Source organism: Cygnus olor, chromosome 28, assembly GCF_009769625.2.
Source record: "Cygnus olor isolate bCygOlo1 chromosome 28, bCygOlo1.pri.v2, whole genome shotgun sequence".
Classification (NCBI taxonomy): domain Eukaryota; kingdom Metazoa; phylum Chordata; class Aves; order Anseriformes; family Anatidae; genus Cygnus; species Cygnus olor.
Window position 1 is genome coordinate 1711247 of NC_049196.1, and position 19770 is coordinate 1731016.

Consider the following 19770-nt stretch of genomic DNA (forward strand, 5'->3'; position numbering starts at 1 on the left):
CTTTCCGCGATAACTCGGCGTCAGGTTTCAGGCTGGGGATGCTGCCAGAGGGGAGCTGCCAGCTTCGGGAATGGGGAGCGGGTGATGCTCAGCGCCGGGCTGGCCCCGGATGCTCCCGCTCCCTATGGGGTATCCTCCTGGGAAAACCCCGGGGTGGCGAGCCCATCACCCCAACCCCATGGGGCCGGCACGGCACGGTGCTGGGGGGGGTCAATGGGGCTGACCTGGCAGGAGGATGCCGTGCGGTTACCCCGAGCTGCCCCCGGGGCTCAGAGCCTCCCGTGGGGTGGGCAGGGGGTTCGGACGTGCTCCCGGGGTGGGCGAGGAGCTCCTGCGGAGCCAGACCTCGTTAGCATCACCGCGGCCGTGCCGTGCCCCGAGGAGCTGCGGCGCGCCGGCTGCTTGTCACAGCCACTCGCGTCTGCCCCAGCTGCCCACGGGGATTGCAGGCAGATGTGACAGGCGGGGCGAGGATGTCAACCCCCCGCCTGTCACCGCACGGGGGCACGGCCCGGGGGTCCCTTGGGTGGCGGGGCCGTCTGCCCGGGACCCCCACTGCCCCCGGGTCCCCTCTCGCCACCCCAGTCTGCGGCAGCATGGACATCCGCAACGACGTGTCCCAGCTGAAGAAACTGGAGAACTGCTCCATCATCGAGGGCAACCTGCAGATCCTGCTGATGTTCACCACGGGCGCCGAGGACTTTCGGGGCTTCAGCTTCCCCCGCCTGCTGATGATCACCGAGTACCTGCTCCTCTTCCGCGTCTACGGGCTGGAGAGCCTGCGGGACCTCTTCCCCAACCTCTCGGTCATCCGCGGCACCAACCTCTTCTTCAACTACGCCCTGGTCATCTTCGAGATGCCGCACCTGCGGGACATCGGGCTGCACAGCCTCGGCCACGTCCTCCGCGGCTCGGTGCGCATCGAGCGCAACCAGGAGCTCTGCCACCTCTCCACCATCGACTGGGGGCTGCTGCTGCCCGACGCCGTGGACACCAGCTACATCGTGGGCAACAAGCTGGCCGAGGAGTGCGCCGACGTCTGCCCGGGCATCCTGGACGTGGAGAAGCCGTGCGCTCAGACCAGCGTCAACGGGCAGCTGGATTACCGCTGCTGGACCTCCAGCTACTGCCAGAAAGGTGGGTGCTGGAGGCACGGGGCTCGCTCCTCCGGGCTGCCTTGCTGGGAGCGGACGGGGGGTCACTGGGAGGCACTGGGGAGGGCTGGGGGAGCTGCTGGGGATGGCAGGGCTGGGCGCAGGGCTGGGCACGTGGCCGTCCCTGCCCCGGCGCAGCAGCGGCAGCACGGTGGGGTAATCGGATCCGCGCTGTATCATCCTCCGGAGGAGAGGCCAGCTCCCAGCTGCCGTGTTTTCCCAGCGGCGAGGTAAATACAGGCCCCTCCCGGGCTCGTTTGCAGTAAACAGGAGGCCTGGTAATGAAATATATACTGTAAACACAGATCCTTATCGGGGCTGTAACCTCGGCCACTGCCCCGGCACCGGCTGCGCCACGCGGCCCCGCTGGGCAGCTGAGGCTCAGCGTGGGATGAGCCTCCCCTGTCCATCCACCTGTCTGTCTGTCCTGCCGTCTGTCCGGGTAGCCCTCCCTCTGTCCATCCACCCATGTATTTGGCCATCCCTTCCTCCGTCGCTCCATCTCTTCCTCTGCCCACCCTTCCTACCTCTGTCCACCCGTCCCTCCCTCCCTCTATCCCTCCACCCCTCTCTCCTTGCCCCCCGTGCCAGGAGGGCATCGGCAGCCCCCAGCCCTCCCCACCCACCTTTTTCTCCCGTTCCCCGTGCAAACCCCAAGCCCTCTCCCCCTCCACGTTACCCCTGCTAACGTCCTCTCCCCGCCCCTGCCCCTGGCGCCGCTCTCCCGCAGTGTGCCCGTGTGGCGCAGGCTCAGCGTGCACGGCGGCGGGCGAGTGCTGCCACGCGGAGTGCCTGGGGGGCTGCGGGCGGCCCCGCGACAGCCGCTCGTGCGTGGCCTGCCGCCACTTCCACTTCAACGGGCACTGCCTGCCCTCCTGCCCGCCCCGCACCTACGAGTACGAGGGCTGGCGCTGTGTCACCGCCGAGTACTGCGCCAGCCTCCGCAAGGTCTCCGACAACCCCCGCGATGCCTCCAAGTTCGTCATCCACCAGCAGCAGTGCCTCTCCGAGTGCCCCCCCGGCTACACCAGGAATGAGAGCAGGTGGGATGGGACCCCCCGGGATGGGACCCCTCAGGATGGGAACCCCTGGGAAGGGGAACCCCTGGGATGGGACCCCCCCCTTCCTGCCCAACCTGGGGGTGGTGATGGAGGGAGGTAGCTCCGTACCCGGCTCATGTCCCCGTCCCCATCCCCGCAGCATCTTCTGCCACAAGTGCGAGGGGCTGTGCCCCAAAGAGTGCAAGGTGGGCACCAAGACCATCGACTCGACGCGGGCGGCGCAGGAGCTGGCGGGATGCACCCTGGTGGAGGGCAACCTCATCGTCAACATCCGCCGGGGCTGTGAGTGCCGGGTCCGGCCCCGTGCAGCCGAGCGGCCGGCTCTCTGGCCGGGAGCGCTGCCTGGCTCACACCCGTGGGTTGTTCCCAGATAATTTGGCCTCGGAGCTGCAGAGCAGCCTGGGCCTCATCGAGACCATCACGGGCTTCCTGAAGATCAAGCACTCCTTCGCCCTCGTCTCCTTGTCCTTCTTCAAGAACCTCAAGCTGATCCGCGGTGACTCCATGGTGGACGGGTGAGGACGGGGCGCGGTGGGGACGCACAGCTTTGGGGGTGCCCGTGCCCATCGCCTCCGCCCACGTCTCCCCCCAGAAATTACACCCTGTACGTCCTGGACAACCAGAACCTGCAGCAGCTGTGGGACTGGAGCCACCACGTCCTCTCCATTCCCGTGGGCAAGATGTACTTCGCCTTCAACCCCAAGCTCTGCCTGGCTGAGATCTACCGCATGGAGGAGGTCACGGGCACCAAGGGGCGGCAGAACAAGGCCGAGATCAACCCTCGCACCAACGGGGACCGGGCGTCCTGTGAGTGCAGGGCTGGGGCTGGGGGGGCCCAGCGGCACCGCGAGTCCCCCCCTGAGCCCTGCGCCCCCTCCGCAGGCAAGACCCAGACCCTGCGCTTCATCTCCAACGTCACTGAGGCCGACCGCATCTTCCTCAAGTGGGAGCGGTACCGGCCCCCCGAGTACCGCGACCTCCTCAGCTTCATCGTCTACTACAAGGAGTCGTAAGTGGCCCCCGGCCCTGCCACTCAGGGTGGGGGTGACCCCCTTCCCCGCATCCCCCACCCCGCAGCACCCTCACGGCACGGGGCTGCCCCATCCCGGGGAGGGGGTTGGCGAGGCCAGGGGGTGCTCCCGGGACCCCCGCATTGATACCCAGGGCTGGGTGGGGGCCAGACCCTTCCAGAACGTCTCGGAGTACGTGGGGCAGGACGCCTGCGGGGCGCAGAGCTGGAACGTGCTGGACGTGGAGCTGCCGCTCAGCAGCGACCAGGAGCCGGGGGTGGCCCTGCTCAACCTGCGCCCGTGGACGCAGTACGCCATCTTTGTCCGCGCCATCACCCTCACCACCGCCGAGGAAGGGCGCAACTACGGGGCGCAGAGCGAGGTGGTCTACATCCGCACCATGCCGGCGGGTAAGGGGCACCGGTGGTGGGGGGGGTGGGGGGGCAAGCGGGGTGCCCACGGTGGCCTCTGAGGGAGATGCTGACACCCCGCTGCGTGCCCAGCCCCGACGGTGCCCCGGGACGTCATCTCCATGTCCAACTCCTCGTCCCACATCGTGGTGCGCTGGAAGCCGCCCACGCAGCGCAATGGCAACATCACCTACTACCTGGTGCTGTGGCAGCAGCTGGCTGAGGACATGGAGCTCTACGTCAACGACTACTGCCACAAAGGTGCGGGACGGCGGCTGGGGATGGTGCCGGCACCGGTGGGACGGGGATGTCCCGGTGCTTCCAGCCCTGCCCGTCCCTGCCCGCAGGCTTGAAGCTGCCCACCAGCAGCGCCGACACGCGCTTCAGTGACGGGGATGACCCCGAGGTTGAGCAGGATGCCGAGGAGCGGTGCTGCCCCTGCCGCCCTGCCGACGGGCAGCTCCGCATGGAGGGCGAGGCTGAATCCTTCCAGAAGAAGTTCGAGAACTTCCTCCACAACTCCATCATCATCCCCAGGTGACGGGTCTGGGGGGAGATCCCGGTGTCAGGGGGGTCTCCCAGTGTCAGGGGGGTCTCCAAGCACCAGGCTGCCCCAGAGAGGATGTCTCTTAAATAAGGGGCTGCTTCCTTAACCTCTTTTCCGCTGCCTCAGGCCACCCTGGAAGGTGACGTCCATCAACAAGAGGTGAGCTGGGAAATGGCCCCAAAAACCCTGAGGGTCTCCCCTATCCTACCACCTTTGGGGAGTTGCCCCAGGTGCCCCAGCCCCAAACTGCCTCCCGTCCCTGTCCCCGTCTCCCCGCTCCGCAGGACCCCGAAGCGGCGCAGGGACGTGGTGGCCGTCACGTCCCCCACCGACACCTCCTCGGCGGAGCCGCCGGCCCCCAGCCGCTCCGGGAGCGAGCCCAAGCCCGACTTCCAGATCTTTGAGGACAAGGTGGTGCGGGACCGGGTGGTGCTGTCGCGGCTGCGGCACTTCACCGAGTACCGCATCGACATCCACGCCTGCAACCACGCCGCGCACACCGTGGGCTGCAGCGCCGCCACCTTCGTCTTCGCCAGGACCATGCCCGAACGTAGGTCCCATCGGGGCAGCGTGCGGGGCTGGGTCGAGGGCAGCCCCCCTGCTCGGTGATATCAGGGCTTGGTGTGCGGTGCTCTCCTGCCCGGCCGTGGACTGGGAATGGTTTTGGGTGCTGGTGGCACCAGGATGGGGGTCCTGAGCCAGTTGGTGCCCCTCTGCAGTGCAAGCTGACAACATTCCCGGCAACGTGACGTGGGAGCCGGCCAGCAAGAACAGCGTCCTGCTGCGCTGGCAGGAGCCCCGGAACCCCAACGGGCTCATCCTCAAGTACGAGATCAAGTACAGCCGCGAGAGTGAGGTGAGGACCCGGCTCCACTGTCGGGGAGCTCAGCGTCCCCCTGCCCGATGCCACGGGGCGGGGGGGATGTCCCCACCGCCACCATCCCCTTGCCCCCCAGGAGGTCACCACCGTCGTCTGCGTCTCCCGTCACCGCTACGCCAAGTACGGCGGCGTCCACCTGGCCCTGCTGCAGCCAGGGAATTACTCGGCCAAGGTCCGGGCCACCTCGCTGGCCGGCAACGGCTCCTGGACGGGGCTCGTCAAGTTCTACATCCTGGGGCCAGGTATCCTCAGGGGGATGGGGGGACGCCAGCGGGACCCCCCGGCTGTGGGGCAGGCAGCTGGGGCGCTGCTGAGCTGGGGGCTGGGTGTGCTACTGGATTGGGGAACTGGGGAGTGCTGGTGGGATCAGGGGATTCTGCACCAGGGGATCAAAGGATGCTGCTGGATTGGGGGTCTGGGGGCTTTGGGGATGCTCTGGGATGGGAGCACCGGGGATCAGGGGGTGCTGAGGCTCTGGGGAGCTGTGGGCTCAGCGCTGGTGGTGGGATGAGTGTGCCTGAAACATGTGCACCCTGTCCAATGGGCACATGCCCCCGGCAGCCGAGGAGGAGTCCGGCAGCTTCTACGTCCTGCTGACCGTCACGCCCGTGGTGCTCATGGTGCTCATCTCCTGCCTCGCCATCTTCGTCTTCTTCTACAACAAGAAGAGGTAGCGACTGCCCTGCACCCCCAGGGCTGGACCCGGCTGATCCGGGGCTGGGGGAGGCGACATCGCGCCCCTGTCCCTTGTCCCCCACTTTGCACCATGCCCACCCCTCCGCCCTTGCAGGAACAATGACGGCTACCCCAGCGGGACGCTCTACGCCTCCGTCAACCCCGAGTACTTCAGTGCCTCGGACAGTACGTAGGGACAGAGGTGTCCCCGTGGGGATTGTGTCCCCATCACTGTGGGGATGATGCCGGTGACGGGTGTCCCCCCCACAGTGTACGTCCCCGACGAGTGGGAGGTGTCGCGGGAGAAGATCACGGTGATTCGGGAGCTGGGGCAGGGCTCCTTTGGGATGGTGTACGAGGGGCTGGCGCTGGGGCTGGTGGCCGAGGGCGAGGAGACCAAGGTGGCCCTGAAGACGGTCAACGAGCTGGCCACCATGCGGGAGCGCATCGAGTTCCTCAACGAGGCCTCGGTCATGAAGGCCTTCAAGTGCCACCATGTGGTAGGTGGGCGGCGGGGGGCGGGGGGACATGGGAGGGGATGGGGGGCTGCTCACGGGGCTGTGCCCCCCCTGCCCCGTCCCCAGGTCCGTCTGCTCGGCGTCGTGTCCCAGGGCCAGCCAGCCTTGGTCATCATGGAGCTGATGACGCGCGGGGACCTGAAGAGCTACCTCCGCTCGCTCCGACCCGACGCCGAGGTGAGGGGCTGGCCGGGCGCCACGGCACCCCACGGAGGAGGGGGCACGGCCCCCGTCCCTGGGGACGTGTGTGTCCCCCCCTCCCCAGCCTCCCCTCTCTGTGCGCGGTGCAGAACAACCCCGGGCTGCCGCCGCCCTCGCTCAAGGACATGATCCAGATGGCGGGCGAGATCGCCGACGGCATGGCCTACCTCAACGCCAAGAAGTTCGTGCACCGCGACCTCGCCGCCCGCAACTGCATGGTATCCGAGGACTTCACCGTAAAGATTGGAGGTGGGCGGCCAGCGCCACCAGGGCTCGGACCCGGTGTCCTGGTGCTCCCGGCCCTTCCTCCTCCTCTTCGTCTTCCTCCTCCTCCTCTTCCTCTTCTTCCTCCTCTCCCAGACTTCGGCATGACGCGGGACATCTACGAGACGGACTACTACCGCAAAGGGGGCAAGGGGCTGCTCCCCGTCCGCTGGATGTCCCCCGAAGCCCTCAAGGACGGCATCTTCAACACCCAGTCCGACGTCTGGTAGGTGACGGAGCAGGTGGGGGCCGTGCTAGCTGAGCGCGCCCCCCCCCCCCCCCCCCAGCCAGCAGGATGCCCCCCCGGCTGACCGTGGGGTGCCGCAGGTCCTTCGGGGTGGTGCTGTGGGAGATCGCCACGCTGGCCGAGCAGCCCTACCAGGGCATGTCCAACGAGCAGGTCCTGCGCTTCGTCATGGACAACGGCGTCCTGGAGAAGCCGGAGAATTGCCCCGACCAACTGTGAGTTGGGGTGGGATGGGGTCAGGAATAGGCACCAAGCCCGTCACCCCGGCCTCAGGCCTGTATGGAGCATGGTCACGGTGACCCAGCTGCCATCGGGGTGGCCGGGGCGGGGGGGGGGGTGACAGGGACCCCCAGACCCACCGTGCGCCCTCTGTCCCGCAGCCACGAGCTGATGTGCCTGTGCTGGCAGCAGAACCCGCGCCAGCGCCCGTCCTTCGTCCAGCTCCTGGAGAGCATCAAGGACCACATGGCGCCCGCCTTCCGCACCCTCTCCTTCTTCTACAGCCCCGAGAACCGCCGGCGCGGCTCGGGCGAGCCCTCCGACGCCGAGACGGAGCAGCCCCCCGAGGAGGACGAGCCCCCCGTGCCCCCCCTGCCCACCCGCAGGGGCCGGGGCCGGCTCCCCAACGGGACGGGCTGCCTCTGAGCGGGGGGGGGTCCCGACCCGCTCTGGACTCTTCCCCCCGGCCCCATCCGCGGGGCCCTTTCGGGTTATTTATTGCTTTTAAGGGAAGGGGGGGGGGGGCGCCGGCCGGCGAGGTGTTGTGCTCGTGGAAGGGTTCTGGGGGGGGTGGGGGGGGCGTCGCTCTGGGGAAAAAAAAAAAAAAGGGTTGCCCCGTGGGGTCGCGTTTTGCCCTGGGAATAAAGCGGGGTGCCCCCCCCTTTTGGCAGGTGGGGAAACTGAGGCACGGCGCTGCCCTCCTGCCCTCCCACCCCCCCAGGCCCTGCTGCTGGCACCAGCGTCGGGGGCTCGGCGGCCGCGGGACGAGGGCAAATAAAACGGGATGGGGCTCGCTCGAGGGCTGCCTGGTCTGTGGGGGGCACGGGGGGGGGGGCGGGGGGGGGCACAGCTCGGGGTTTTCCGCTCCCACCCCCCCGGCCCCATCTGTTTCCTGCGCGCCCCAGCTGTGGCTTTGCCCTGCAGTGCCCGAGCCGGGGGCGTTTCTGGGGAAAAAACGTCAAAGCCGCGGAATTCAGGAGGAGGTGGCGTGGCGGGCCGCTGGGGGGGCTCAGCCCGGGGGGGGGGGGGGGGCTCAGCCTTGGGGGAGGCTTGGGGGGGGGGTCCTGCAAGGGCTCTGCTCAGCCCCAGGGCGCCTCGGGTTTGGGACTGAGCATGGGGGGAGAAACCTGGGCTGAGGACGTGCCAAACTCAGCGTGCGTGTGAGCCCTGCTGCCGTGATGGGGGGGGGGGAGAGTTGGGGTGGCGATGGTTGGGGGGGTCACGGCAGTGCTGTGCCCTCCCCACCACGAGGAGGGGACCCCAGGGGTGACAGCTGGGGACAGGGCCAAGGTGCCACTGAGCGTCCCCCGGTGGGGTCTCGGTGTGCTGTGAGATTTTGGGGGGGCATTGGGGGGGCATTGGGGGGGGGGTCTTGGTGGCCCTGCGGGGAGGGGGTTGGGGTCTGGGGGCTGTGCTGCCCACCCTGGGGCACGGGGTGGGCACGGGAAGGGACGGACGGACGGACGGACGGGTGCTGCTTCGGGGGCACGGGGCTGCGGACGCGGTTTGAAGGCGGGGAGGGGGCCGAGGGGGGGGGGGGGGGGAAGGTTTGGAGATGAGGGGTGCTGAGGGGTACCCGGGGGGGTGCGGGACCCCAGGGGGGAAGGGGGCACGACTCCGACCCCCCCCCCCCCCCAAAAACACCCTGGGGCTGCGTGGGGAGGGGCGGGGGGTGCCCGGCGCCCCCTGCCCCACTTGGGTGGTGGTGGTGGGGGGGGGCCGATCCCCGTCCCCCCCCAAACTCCCCCCGTCCCCCTGCCCCCCGCGGGGCTGCGGGCAGGGTCGGGGCGGGGGGAGCCGCCGGCCCCTCCCCGGGAGGCCGGGCCACGCGGGGCTGCTTTAAGCCGCCGGTCCCACGCCTCGCCGTGCCCGTGGGCTGCGGGGCGGCGAGGGCGAGGCGGGGGGGCGGCCCCGGGAGCAGCCCCCCGGCCCCGGGTCGCGATGCTGCCGCTGCCCTCCTGGCTCTGCCTGGCCGCCCTCCTGCCCCTGCTGCCCCCCCGAGCCCCCGCCGCCGCCCCCCCCTGCCCCCTGCCCTGCCGCTGCCCCGAGCCCCGCAGCCTCCTCTGCAGGGAGCCCGGCACCGTGCGCAGCCTGGGGGGGCTCCTGCCGGGCCCCCGCCACCTCGCCGAGCTGTGAGTGGGGCTGGGGGACGGGGACGGGGCTGGGGATGAGGGGCTGGGGATGAGGGGCTGGGGTTGGGGATAAGGGACTGGGGATGGGGACGGGGGCGAGGGGCTGGGGACGGGGATGGGGCTGGGGATGAGGGGCTGGGGTTGGGGATAAGGAACTGGGGACAGGGCTGGGGCTGGGGGCGAGGGGCTGGGGCTGGGATGCAGGGCTGGGGGCAAGGGGATGCAGGGCTGGGGGCAAGGGGATGCAGGGCTGGGGGCAAGGGGATGGGGCTGGGGGCAAGGGGATGGGGCTGGGGGCAAGGGGATGGGGCTGGGATGGGGCTGGGGATAAGGGGATGGGGCTGGGGGCAAGGGGATGGGGCTGAGGATAAGGGGTTGGGGTTAGTGATAAGGGACTGGGGCTGGGGATGGGGCTGGGGGCAAGGGGATGGGGCTGGGGGCAAGGGGATGGGGCTGAGGATAAGGGGTTGGGGTTAGTGATAAGGGACTGGGGCTGGGAATGGGGCTGGGGGCAAGGGGATGGGGCTGGGGACGGGGAGAGGGTGGTGTTGCAGGGGAAGGGGATGGGATGCGATGGCAGGGATGGGGACAGGGACAGGGGTAAGGGGATAGGGCTGGGATATGATGACAGGGACGGGGATGGGGCTGGGGACAAGGGGATGGGGCTGGGATACGGGGCTGGGATACGATGATGGGGACGGGGATGGGGACAAGGGGATGAGGTGTGGGGCTGGGATACGATGATGGGGATGGAGACGGGAACAGGGCGATGGGATGGGGATATAGGGCTGGGATACTATCATGGGGACAGGGCTGGGGCTGGGGACAAGGGGATGGGGCTGGGATACGATGACGGGGACGGGGATGGGGAGAAGGGGATGGGGATGAGGTGTGGGGCTGGGATACGATGGTGGGGACAGGGACAAGGCGGTGAGGCAGGGGCTGGGGCTGGGATACAGTGATGGGGATGGAGACAGGGACAAGGCGATGGGATGGGGATATGGGGCTGGGATACTATCGTGGGGACAGGGCTGGGGCTGGGGACAAGGGGATGGGGCCGGGATACGATGACGGGGACGGGGACAAGGCAGTAAGGCAGGGGCTGGCGCTGGGATATGAGGATGGGGATGGGTCGGGGAAATGGCAATGGGATGGGGAGATAAGACTGGGATACGATTACGGGGATGGGGACGAGGCGAGGTTGCAGGGGCTGGGGCTGGGATGCGATGATGGGGACAGGGACGGGGCTGGGGACAAGGCGGTGGGGCTGGGGCTGGGTGGGGGTTGGCTGGGTGGGGGCGGCGGGGCTGGGGGCCAGGGTGGTGGCACGGGGCTGGGGCAGGGACCGCGCCGATGAGGCTGGGGGTGGGGGATGCTGCGGGGATCAAGGCTGCCGGGAGGTGGGCACTGGGGAGGGCAGAGATGGGGGGGTCCCTGCTGTGACCCCCCCAGGGAGCGAGCGAGGGGCTGGGGGCAGCTCCTTGCCCCCTGCCACGGGGGCGCCAGCGGGGGCGAAGGGCTGGGGCGCAGCGGGGTCCATGGTGGGCAGGGAGGGGGTGCGGGGGGGGGGGGGGAGCGACCCCCTTGTCCCCACCCCGCTGGCGCTGTCACCTTGCCCCAAGGCCCGCCTGGGGACCGTGTGGGTGCCACCGGGGTGCCCGGGCTGGGTCCTCGCCCTGCCGCAGCCCTGGCCTTGCCGCATTGCTGGCGGTGGCTGCCGCATGCCTCCCCCCCTGCCTCAGTTTCCCCACCCCAGCTCTTTGTTCGCTGCCTGCCGGGGTGGGGTGGGTGGCGGCGCGGGGGTGACGGTCCCCTGAGACACCCCCGGCCCCGGCCTCCCTCGTCCCCATCGCAGCCTGGGGTGGGGTGGGGGGAAAACCCCGCAGCAGCTCCGAGGGGGGGGGGGGCTCAGCCCTGGCCCCGTGTCCCGGCTCAGCCTTGTTTGCCGGGGGAAACTGAGGCACGGCGGGGGCAGCTCCGCTCCGGCCCCGTTCCCGTCCCCGAGCGTGGGCTGGTGCAGCCGGATCGCGGGTGGGGACGGGGAGAAGTTGCGTTAGGGCCGGGAAGCCGATGCCATAAATCATCACCCGGTGCCTTTTGGTGTCTGGGGGTGGGGGGGAGGGCGGCGGGCTTCGAAGGGGGGGGGTCCGTGCCCCACAGGGGTCCCAGCTTGGGGGTCCCGTCCTGCTCTGCGTTCTGCAGGGTGGGGAGAGCAGCAACGGGGGCAGGAGGGGGGTGCGGGTCCTGCTGATGCCCTCCCCACGGTGTGGGTGCCCCAGCCCTCCCCCAGCCCTCTCCCGTGGGTTCTGCCCCCCCCCCGGCCCCCCCCATCCCTCCGGGGCACCCCGCTCCCGGGTGCACGTGGGGGGACGGGGGCACTGCCCGGCCTTGTGGGTGTGGAGAGCGGTGTCCCCCCCCCCCCCCCCCCCCCCACATGGCAGCTCCTGACAGCAAAGCGTGGGGAACGAGGTGGGGGTTCGGGGCTGCTCCCCCACCCCTGGGGAATGCTGACCCCATGGGGGGGGCCTGACCCCCACCCGGGGCCCCGTTGCCTTCCAGCGTCATCGAGAACCAGCCGCTGCTGACCACCCTGACCCGGGCTGACACCAGGATGCTGCGGGACCTCAGGAACCTGTGAGCACCCCGGGGTGGGGTGGGGAGGGTGGAGGATGGGGTCCGGGGGGGGTCCCCGCTGTGCGTGCTGAGCCCTCGCCTCCCCCAGCACCATCGCCAACTCGGGGCTGCAGCACATCGACGACGACGCTTTCCAGGACACCCCCAGGCTGAGCCACGTGTGAGTACCCCCCCGCCATGGCTCCGGGCCTCAGGTCCCCGTCCCTGCACGTCTCCCCCCCCTCCCCCCCCCGTGGGTACGCTCATCCCCGGTGCAGGGTGGCTCTCGTCCCCGTGCCCGGGGGGGGGGGGGGGGGGGATCGATGCTGTCCCGCTGCCCGTCAGCGCGGCAGCAAAACTCGATCCGCTGCAGCCAGGCTGGGGGGGGGGGGGGGGGGGGGGGGGCACGTGGGGCCGTGCTGCTGAGTGGGAAACCATCGATCGGGGCAGGAGCCCCCCGGGAGCGCCGTGCTGCCCCGGCCCCGTGCAGGAGGGGAGGCTGGATAGCTGGGGGGGGGGGGGGGGGGGGGGGGCTGCCTGTGATGCACGGGGAGTCGCTGCTTGCAAGGAGGTGCCCAAAAGCTGCGCCGGGCTCCCCGAGAGCCAGCCTGGCACCGGCGGTTTTGCTTGGTCACGGCGTGACAGCGGCGTCCCCAGCTTGTGCCAGGCTCCCCCCCCCCCCCCCCCCCCCCCCCGGGAGCGAGGGCGATGCGGGACGAGGGTGGTCCCTGGGGAAGGGGGTGGGGGGGCTGACGGGCGCTGTGCTTGCAGGAACCTCTCCTACAACGCGCTGCACACCCTCTCCTGGAAAACCTTCCAGCATCTGCCCCTGCAGGAGCTGTGAGTGCCCGGGGAGGGGGCGAGGGGCGCAGCTGGGATGGCCCCCGGCGGGGGGACGTGGCTCTGGGTGATGTGGGAGCGGGGCTGGGGGCACAGCTGTGGGTCGCACACACCCTGCAGCGAGCCGGCGGCTCCGACAGCCACGGGATGGGGACAGGGATGGGGACGGGGATGGGGACGGTAATAGGGACGGGGATGGGTCAGGAATAGGGATAGGGACAGTAATAGGGTCAGGGACAGGGATGGGGACAGGGATGGGGACAGGGACGGGGATGGGGACGGGGATGGGGATGGGGACAGCACATGTGGCACGGCCCCAGGTGAAACCAGCCATCCGGGGCGACTGGTCCAGAAGCAGCGCAGCCGGGGGATGCCCGGTTGGCCCCCCCAGGCACCCCGCTGCCGCACACATCCTCTCGCCACCCCCCCCCCCCCCCAGCATCCTGGTGGGAAACCCCCTCAACTGCTCCTGCGGCGTCCGCTGGCTGCAGCTGTGGCAGGACGGGAGCCGCGCCGAGCTGGGCAATCAGTCGCTGGGCTGCTGGGAGGGCGGCGTGCTGGTGCCCCTGGGCAGCCAGCCCCTGCACGGCTGCGGTAGGTGGCGGGGACGTGGCGCCCGGGGGGGGACCCGATCCTGCCGGGGGAGGGGGGGTGCTGGCGTGTGTCCCCCCTCCCGAGCCGCCTGCGGCTGGGGACAGCGTGGAGACCCGCCCGCCCCTCTCCCCGGCAGAGCCCCCCACCGTCCGCATCGAGCACCCCGACGTGGTGCTGCGCCAAGGGGACAGCGTCAACCTCACCTGCCACATCGCCGGCGAGCCGCCGGCCACCGGGGACTGGCTGGTGCCCGATGTGGGATCGGAGCCACCCGGGGTCACCAAGGCAAGAGCAACGCCGGGGCTCGGGGCACGGCGGGGACCTTCCAGGTGGCACCGTCCCTGCCGCGGCAGGGTTTGCTCACTGCATCCTGCTGCTCCCCGCAGCTCTCAGAGTGGGAGCTCGTCCTGGAGATCACCAACGTCTCCTCCAGCCTCAACCACAAAGACCTCACGTGCCGGGCGGAGAACGCGGTGGGGCCGGCGGAGGACAGCGTGACGCTGAACGTCACCTGTGAGCCGCCCGGGGAGGGGATGCGGGGACTGGTGTGGGACAAGGGGGCCGGTTTTGGCGACGCCGGTTTGGGGACGTTGGTTTGGGGACGCAGGCGGCTCTGTCTCCCCAGTCCCGCCGGTGATCCTGCTCCTGCACGAGGCCATCCCCCAGCACTTCTGGTGCATCCCCTTCTCGGTGGACGGCAACCCGGCGCCCAGCATCCGCTGGCTCTTCAACGGCACGGCGCTGGCCGAGGGGCCCTACATCCACACCCGCATCGTGGAGTACGAGCACAACTCCACCGTGCTGCACGGCTGCCTCCAGCTCAACCGCCCCACGCACGTCAACAACGGCAACTACACCCTCCTGGTGCGCAACCCCCTGGGCGCCGCCGCCCGCAGCGTGCGGGGCCGCTTCATGGAGAACCCCTTCAGCTTCAGCCCCGAGGAGCCCATCCCCGGTACGTCGTGGAGGGGCTGGGGGCTTCCCGGGGGCTCCCCCCCCCCCGGCTGGTGGAGGTGCCCCGCACCTCTCCATGCGCCAACACCGGTGCCTCTGTCTCCGCCTCGCTGCCTCGTGGCTCCGAGCCCCTGTGTGCCTCAGTTTCCCCAACTTTTTGGGGTTCTCTTTTTGGGGGGAATAACGCGTGTTTTTTTCCTTTCTCCATGCTGTGCCAGTGTCTCTGTCTCCGCTGGGTGAGTGACGGGGCACGCTGCTCCCCCTGCCCCAATCCCCCCCAGCCGTGCTGACAGGGGGTCCCCCCCCACCCAGTGCGGGTGCAGTGCTCATGCAGGAGCGTGGCTGTCCTTGTCCTCGCTGTGTCCCCCCACCCCACGCTCACCCTGGGCCCCTCTCCGCCCCCCAGGCACCAGGAACAGCTCGCTGGAGGGGCCCGTGGAGACGACGGACGAGCACACGTTTGGGGTGAGGGCTCGGCCGGGACGGGGCGCTCTGTGATTTGGGGTGGGGGGGATCAGGGCACCCATGGGAACGCAGGATAAGTTCATAAAGCAAAGGCAAACCCGAGGCCAGACAAGGTGGGAAGGTGATGGGGACGAAGGCAGTCCCCTGCCCTCCCAGTGCCTCGGTTTCCCCAACGGACTCGCGGCCACCTCCACCCCAAGGGCTGGGAGAAGGGACCCGGCTCCGCAGCAGGACCCTGAGCCCTGTCCCCGCTGTCCCCAGGTCTCTGTGGCCGTGGCCCTGGCTGTATTCGCCTGCCTCTTCCTCTCCGTCATGCTCCTCGTGCTCAACAAGTGCGGGCGCCGCTCCAAGTTCGGCATCAACCGTGAGTCCCCCCTCGCCCCGCTCCCCGCGCCTGGCCGCAGGGTGACGGTCCCCATGGGTCCCCAGTGCCCTGCACCCCTGGGGGGGGGGACCGGGTGGCGATGGGGGCCCCCGCTGGGGCCAGGCAGCGCGGGCAGCAGCTGCTAATTCACTCCTGGAATGGATTCAGCCTCTAAATGGGTTTGATCGGGCTGGCTCCCCCCGGGGCCGGCCGGGGCGGGGGGATGCTCGGCAGCGCCTGGCACCGCTGTGCAAAACGCCCGCCCCCCCCCCCCCCCCCCCCCTTGTCCCCCCCCCCCGTGATGTCCTCGTCCCCGTCCCTGTCCCCGCAGGCTCGGCCGTGCTGGCCCAGGAGGACGACCTGGCCATGTCCCTGCACTTCATGAACCTGGGCAGCAGCCCCGTGTCCTCCACCGAGAGCAAGCTGGAGGGGCTGAAGAGCAACTTCATCGAGAACCCGCAGTACTTCTGCAACGCCTGTAAGGCTGGGGGACCCCCGAACACTCCCTGTTGCCCCCGAGCACCCTCTCTTGAACCCAGCCGGGGTGGGGGGCTTGGGGCTGACGCCTGGGTGCCCCCCAGGCGTGCACCACGTGCAGCGCCGGGACATCGTGCTCAAGTGGGAGCTGGGCGAAGGCGCCTTCGGGAAGGTTTTCCTGGCCGAGTGCTACAACCTCCTCCCGGAGCAGGAGAAGATGCTGGTGGCCGTGAAGGTGAGGAGGGGGACGGCGGTGGGGGTCCGGGGGGGTGGTCCCCGGGTCCGGGCTGAGGCCGTGTGCCGGCGGCAGGCGCTGAAGGAGGTGACGGAGAGCGCGCGGCTGGACTTCCAGCGGGAAGCCGAGCTGCTGACGGTGCTGCAGCACGAGCACATCGTCAAGTTCTACGGCGTCTGCACCGAGGGCGAGCCCCTCATCATGGTCTTCGAGTACATGAAGCACGGCGACCTCAACCGCTTCCTCAGGTGGGCCCGGCGCGCGCGGCCCCCTCCCCGCGCTCCATCAGCAGGGCTCAGCCAGCCCGCCCCGCGCTCCCTGCTAATGCAGCCCTCCTTGCAATATTGATTAGATTAGCTGTCTGAGAGGCTTAAATAGAGAGAGATTGGCCATCAGCTGGAATAAGCAGAGACTTTTCGATTGGCCCCCCAGGTATTGCTGCTAGACGAGGGGGGGTAAGGGGGGGCTGCCAGAGGCATCGCTTTAGTGGCCAGGCGATGAGCTCTGAGACGTGGCTTTTATGATTATTGTTATGGGACTTGGCAGTAATGGTTCTGCCGAGCAGAGCCCCCCGCTCGCGGCCGCGGCCTCCTCGGCCCGGCTGTCAGCAGCGCTCGCCATCAAAGGCAGCGTGCCCCTGCCCCGGCTCGCCCGCAGCCGCGCTGGCCCCCGGCCGGCTCGCACGCCCGGCTCCACGCCTGCCCGGCCGCTTCCACGCCCTCCCCGCACCCGCCGAGGCGGTGCGTGCACGTGCACACGCGTGCACAGCCCTCCTCGGCACGCACCCGGGCTTCCCTGGCATGGGCGCGCACACACGTGCGTGCACTACGCCTCCAGGCACGTGCGTGCGCGTGCTTTCCCCGCACGTGTGCACGGCTTCCCCGGTGCGCGTGCACACGCGTGTGTGCCTGCCTTCCCTCTGTGCATGCACACGCATGTGGATGCTGCTTCAGCACGTGTGCGCACGTGTGTGGCTTTCCCTGGTATGGCCGCACATGTGTGTGCACACTCCCCAACACGTGCACACGCATGTGCATGGCCCCCTCTGGCTTGAGCACGCAGGCACGTGCACTCCTTCCTGCGTGCATGCACACACACACGTGCACGCCTTCCTGCGTGCATGCACACACACGTGCACGCCTTCCTGCGTGCATGCACACACCCGTGCACACCCTTCCCCAGCACCCGTACCGCTGCACCCGACGTGGATACACACACCTGCACGCCATTCCCCTGCGTGCACACCCACCCACACCCACACCTGTGGCACGCGTCCCCCCCCCCGCTCCGAGCATCCCCTCTGCCCCGCCAGGTCCCACGGGCCGGACGCCAAGATCCTGGAGCAGGGGCAGGGGCAGCCCCGCGGGCAGCTGACGCTGAGCCACATGCTGCAGATCGCCACGCAGATCGCCTCGGGCATGGTCTACCTCGCCTCCCTCCACTTCGTGCACCGCGACCTGGCCACCCGCAACTGCCTGGTGGGCCACGAGCTGGTGGTGAAGATCGGCGACTTCGGCATGTCCCGCGACATCTACAGCACCGACTACTACCGGGTGAGCAGCCCGGGCTGGTCTGTTCCACACCCCCCCCCCCGCCCCCCGCCTCGATTTTTCCATTTTAGCTGCTGCCCCCTACCCCGAGCCCATCCATATTTAATGGTGCTGCAGAGCACTTAGCGCGGGGGGCTGGGGGTCCGGCGGCTGCGGGGAGGGGGAGGACCGGGGCGGGGAGGGGGGGGGTCCCCAGCTGATGGCCCCCCTCCGGGCAGGTGGGCGGCCGGACCATGCTGCCCATCCGCTGGATGCCCCCCGAGAGCATCCTTTACCGCAAGTTCACCACCGAGAGCGATATCTGGAGCTTCGGCGTGGTGCTCTGGGAGATCTTCACCTACGGGAAGCAGCCCTGGTACCAGCTCTCCAACACCGAGGTGAGCTGGGGGAGTGGGGGGAGCACCCGGTCAGAGCCCCCCCACCCTCAATTTTGGGGTCGGCAAGCGGCGTCAAGCCGGGAGCTGGCCTCCTGCGTCCTCCTCCGCACTTGGGCTGGGGAAAGGAGGGGACCCCCCAGTCCTGAGGGTGGCTGGGCTGGGGGAGAGCCCAGCCTGGGGGGGGCCAAGCTCTATTTCCCCCCCCCCCCCCCCACCTTCACCTCTCGCAGGCCATCGAGTGCATCACGCAGGGCCGGGAGCTGGAGCGGCCCCGCACGTGCCCCTCGGAGGTGTACGACATCATGCAGAGCTGCTGGCAGCGGGAGCCCCAGCAGCGCCAGCGCATCAAGGACATCCACAGCCGCCTCCAGGCTCTGGTCAAGAGCCCCCCCATCTACCTGGACATCCTGGGCTGAGCGGGGACCCCCGCGCCCCTCGGCTCCCCGACGCCCCCCCCAGCCACCCGGAGGGGTTGGCTTTCACCCCCCAGGCCGGCCGGAGGGGTCCGGCCCCTCTCTCCACGTCCCCTCCCTGCCCCAAAGTGGTGCCTTGAGGGCTCGAACCCCATTTATCATGGAAAGCTTCCTGGGGGGGGGGGGGCTGTAGGGCTGGTTTGGGGTCCCAGGGCCGTGCGCTGGAGCTGTGCCACACGGGGTTGTGGCCGTGGCACCCACCCGACGTGGGTTTGCTCCTGGGGGGCAGAACCGGAAGCCCCCCAGCCCCACGTTGGTGGCTCGACCGCTCCGGGGGGCCGGAGTGTCTGGGCGAGGGTCCCCCGTGGCTTGGTTGCTCCTTCCCTCCCCGTCCTGGCCCCGGCCCACGGGGACGCCCCGCAGCGAACCCGGCCGATAATAAAACATCCACTTCTCTGCCACGCTGGGACCTGGCTGCCTCGGGGGGTCTGCTGGGCAGAGGGAGGGCTTTTGGGGGGAAAGAGGGGCTTTTGGGGGGAAAGAGGGGCTTTTGGGGGGAAAGAGGGGCTTCTGGGGGGAAAGAGGGGCTGTTTGGAGCAGGGCAAGAGGAGATGGGTGGGACATGGTGGACAGAGATGGCTTGGTCCCCCGGCACCGGGCGAGGTTTGGCACGCAGCGGGGACGCTTCGCAGCACAAAGGGGCGAAGAACCCAAAACTCGGAGCAGAGGGAGGAGCCCTCCCTTCCCCGCGCACCGTCATCGGAGCCATGGGGTTATCGAATGCCCTGTAGCGTCCACTTAATCATCCTTCCCAGGGCTCTCCGGCCGCCTTGGTAATGTTTGAGACCTGGATCTGACTGTAATGGAGCCGAATTGATTTCATCTGGCTAATTAGGCAGCGCGGGCTGGGCCCTGCCAGCTCCTTTGTTACCCACCGCGACCTGAGATAAGGGAAGGGGAGACGGGGGGAAACTGAGGCACGGTGCGGTGCCGTGCCGTGGTGCTTTGCCGTGCCGTGTCGCCGTGCCGTGGTGCTTTGCTGTGCCGTGCCGGTTGGCTTGGGGTGAATTCGGCACGGCGAGAGCAGCAGGAAACCAGAGCTGCCCCCCCCCAGTGCCCCCCTGCATGCAAGCTGTCGCCGGTTGTCACCCCACAGTGGGGGTCACCATCTCCGGGCCACCAGCCCGAGGATGGGGCACAGGGGCTGGCAAAGCAGGTGGGGAAACTGAGGCAGCGAGCCCAGGGGCTGTCCTGCAGGTGTGTGAACCGAACCTATGCAGCCAGGCCGTGGCTCCTGGCCCCTTGTCCCACCCCAAAGTTTTTCTGGGGAGCTGGGGGGGGGGGGGGGTGGTCCGAGCCGTGCCCCACACCCAGCCGTGGCACCGGTGCGCAGCCCGGCCGGGAGAGCGACCTGCTTCCTTGGGGTTTCTCTAATCGCTGCCTGCGCTGATTTATGGGCTTTTCCCTCTTATCTAATTTGAGGAAGGAACAAGATTACAACTTTGAGCTTTTCCAGCGCCGCGCTGCAAATTGCCTCCTCGGTCAATACCGCTCCCCGCGGAGGGGAAAC

General features: G+C 69.4%; 2 protein-coding genes across 2 annotated transcripts; both read left to right on the plus strand.

The window, feature by feature from the left end:
• Positions 1 to 64: 64 nt before the first annotated feature.
• Positions 65 to 7655, plus strand: INSRR (insulin receptor related receptor). The gene is made up of 21 exons (XM_040539013.1): positions 65 to 1137; positions 1885 to 2197; positions 2355 to 2497; positions 2586 to 2730; positions 2808 to 3022; positions 3098 to 3224; positions 3397 to 3635; positions 3729 to 3896; positions 3983 to 4172; positions 4309 to 4341; positions 4467 to 4732; positions 4902 to 5038; positions 5139 to 5304; positions 5624 to 5732; positions 5853 to 5923; positions 6008 to 6237; positions 6322 to 6432; positions 6546 to 6705; positions 6817 to 6946; positions 7048 to 7182; positions 7348 to 7655. Exons 1-21 carry the CDS (start codon positions 474 to 476, stop codon positions 7610 to 7612), a joined length of 4017 nt encoding a protein of 1338 aa, XP_040394947.1. The 5' UTR covers positions 65 to 473; the 3' UTR covers positions 7613 to 7655.
• Positions 7656 to 9127: 1472 nt separating this feature from the next.
• On the plus strand, positions 9128 to 18203 carry NTRK1 (neurotrophic receptor tyrosine kinase 1). The gene is made up of 16 exons (XM_040538590.1): positions 9128 to 9318; positions 11878 to 11952; positions 12041 to 12112; positions 12703 to 12771; positions 13211 to 13365; positions 13502 to 13650; positions 13752 to 13878; positions 13991 to 14320; positions 14726 to 14784; positions 15046 to 15148; positions 15480 to 15626; positions 15730 to 15860; positions 15936 to 16108; positions 17173 to 17413; positions 17629 to 17787; positions 18018 to 18203. The coding sequence occupies exons 1-16, from the start codon at positions 9128 to 9130 to the stop codon at positions 18201 to 18203; spliced, it is 2367 nt and encodes a 788-aa protein (XP_040394524.1).
• Positions 18204 to 19770: the final 1567 nt, after the last annotated feature.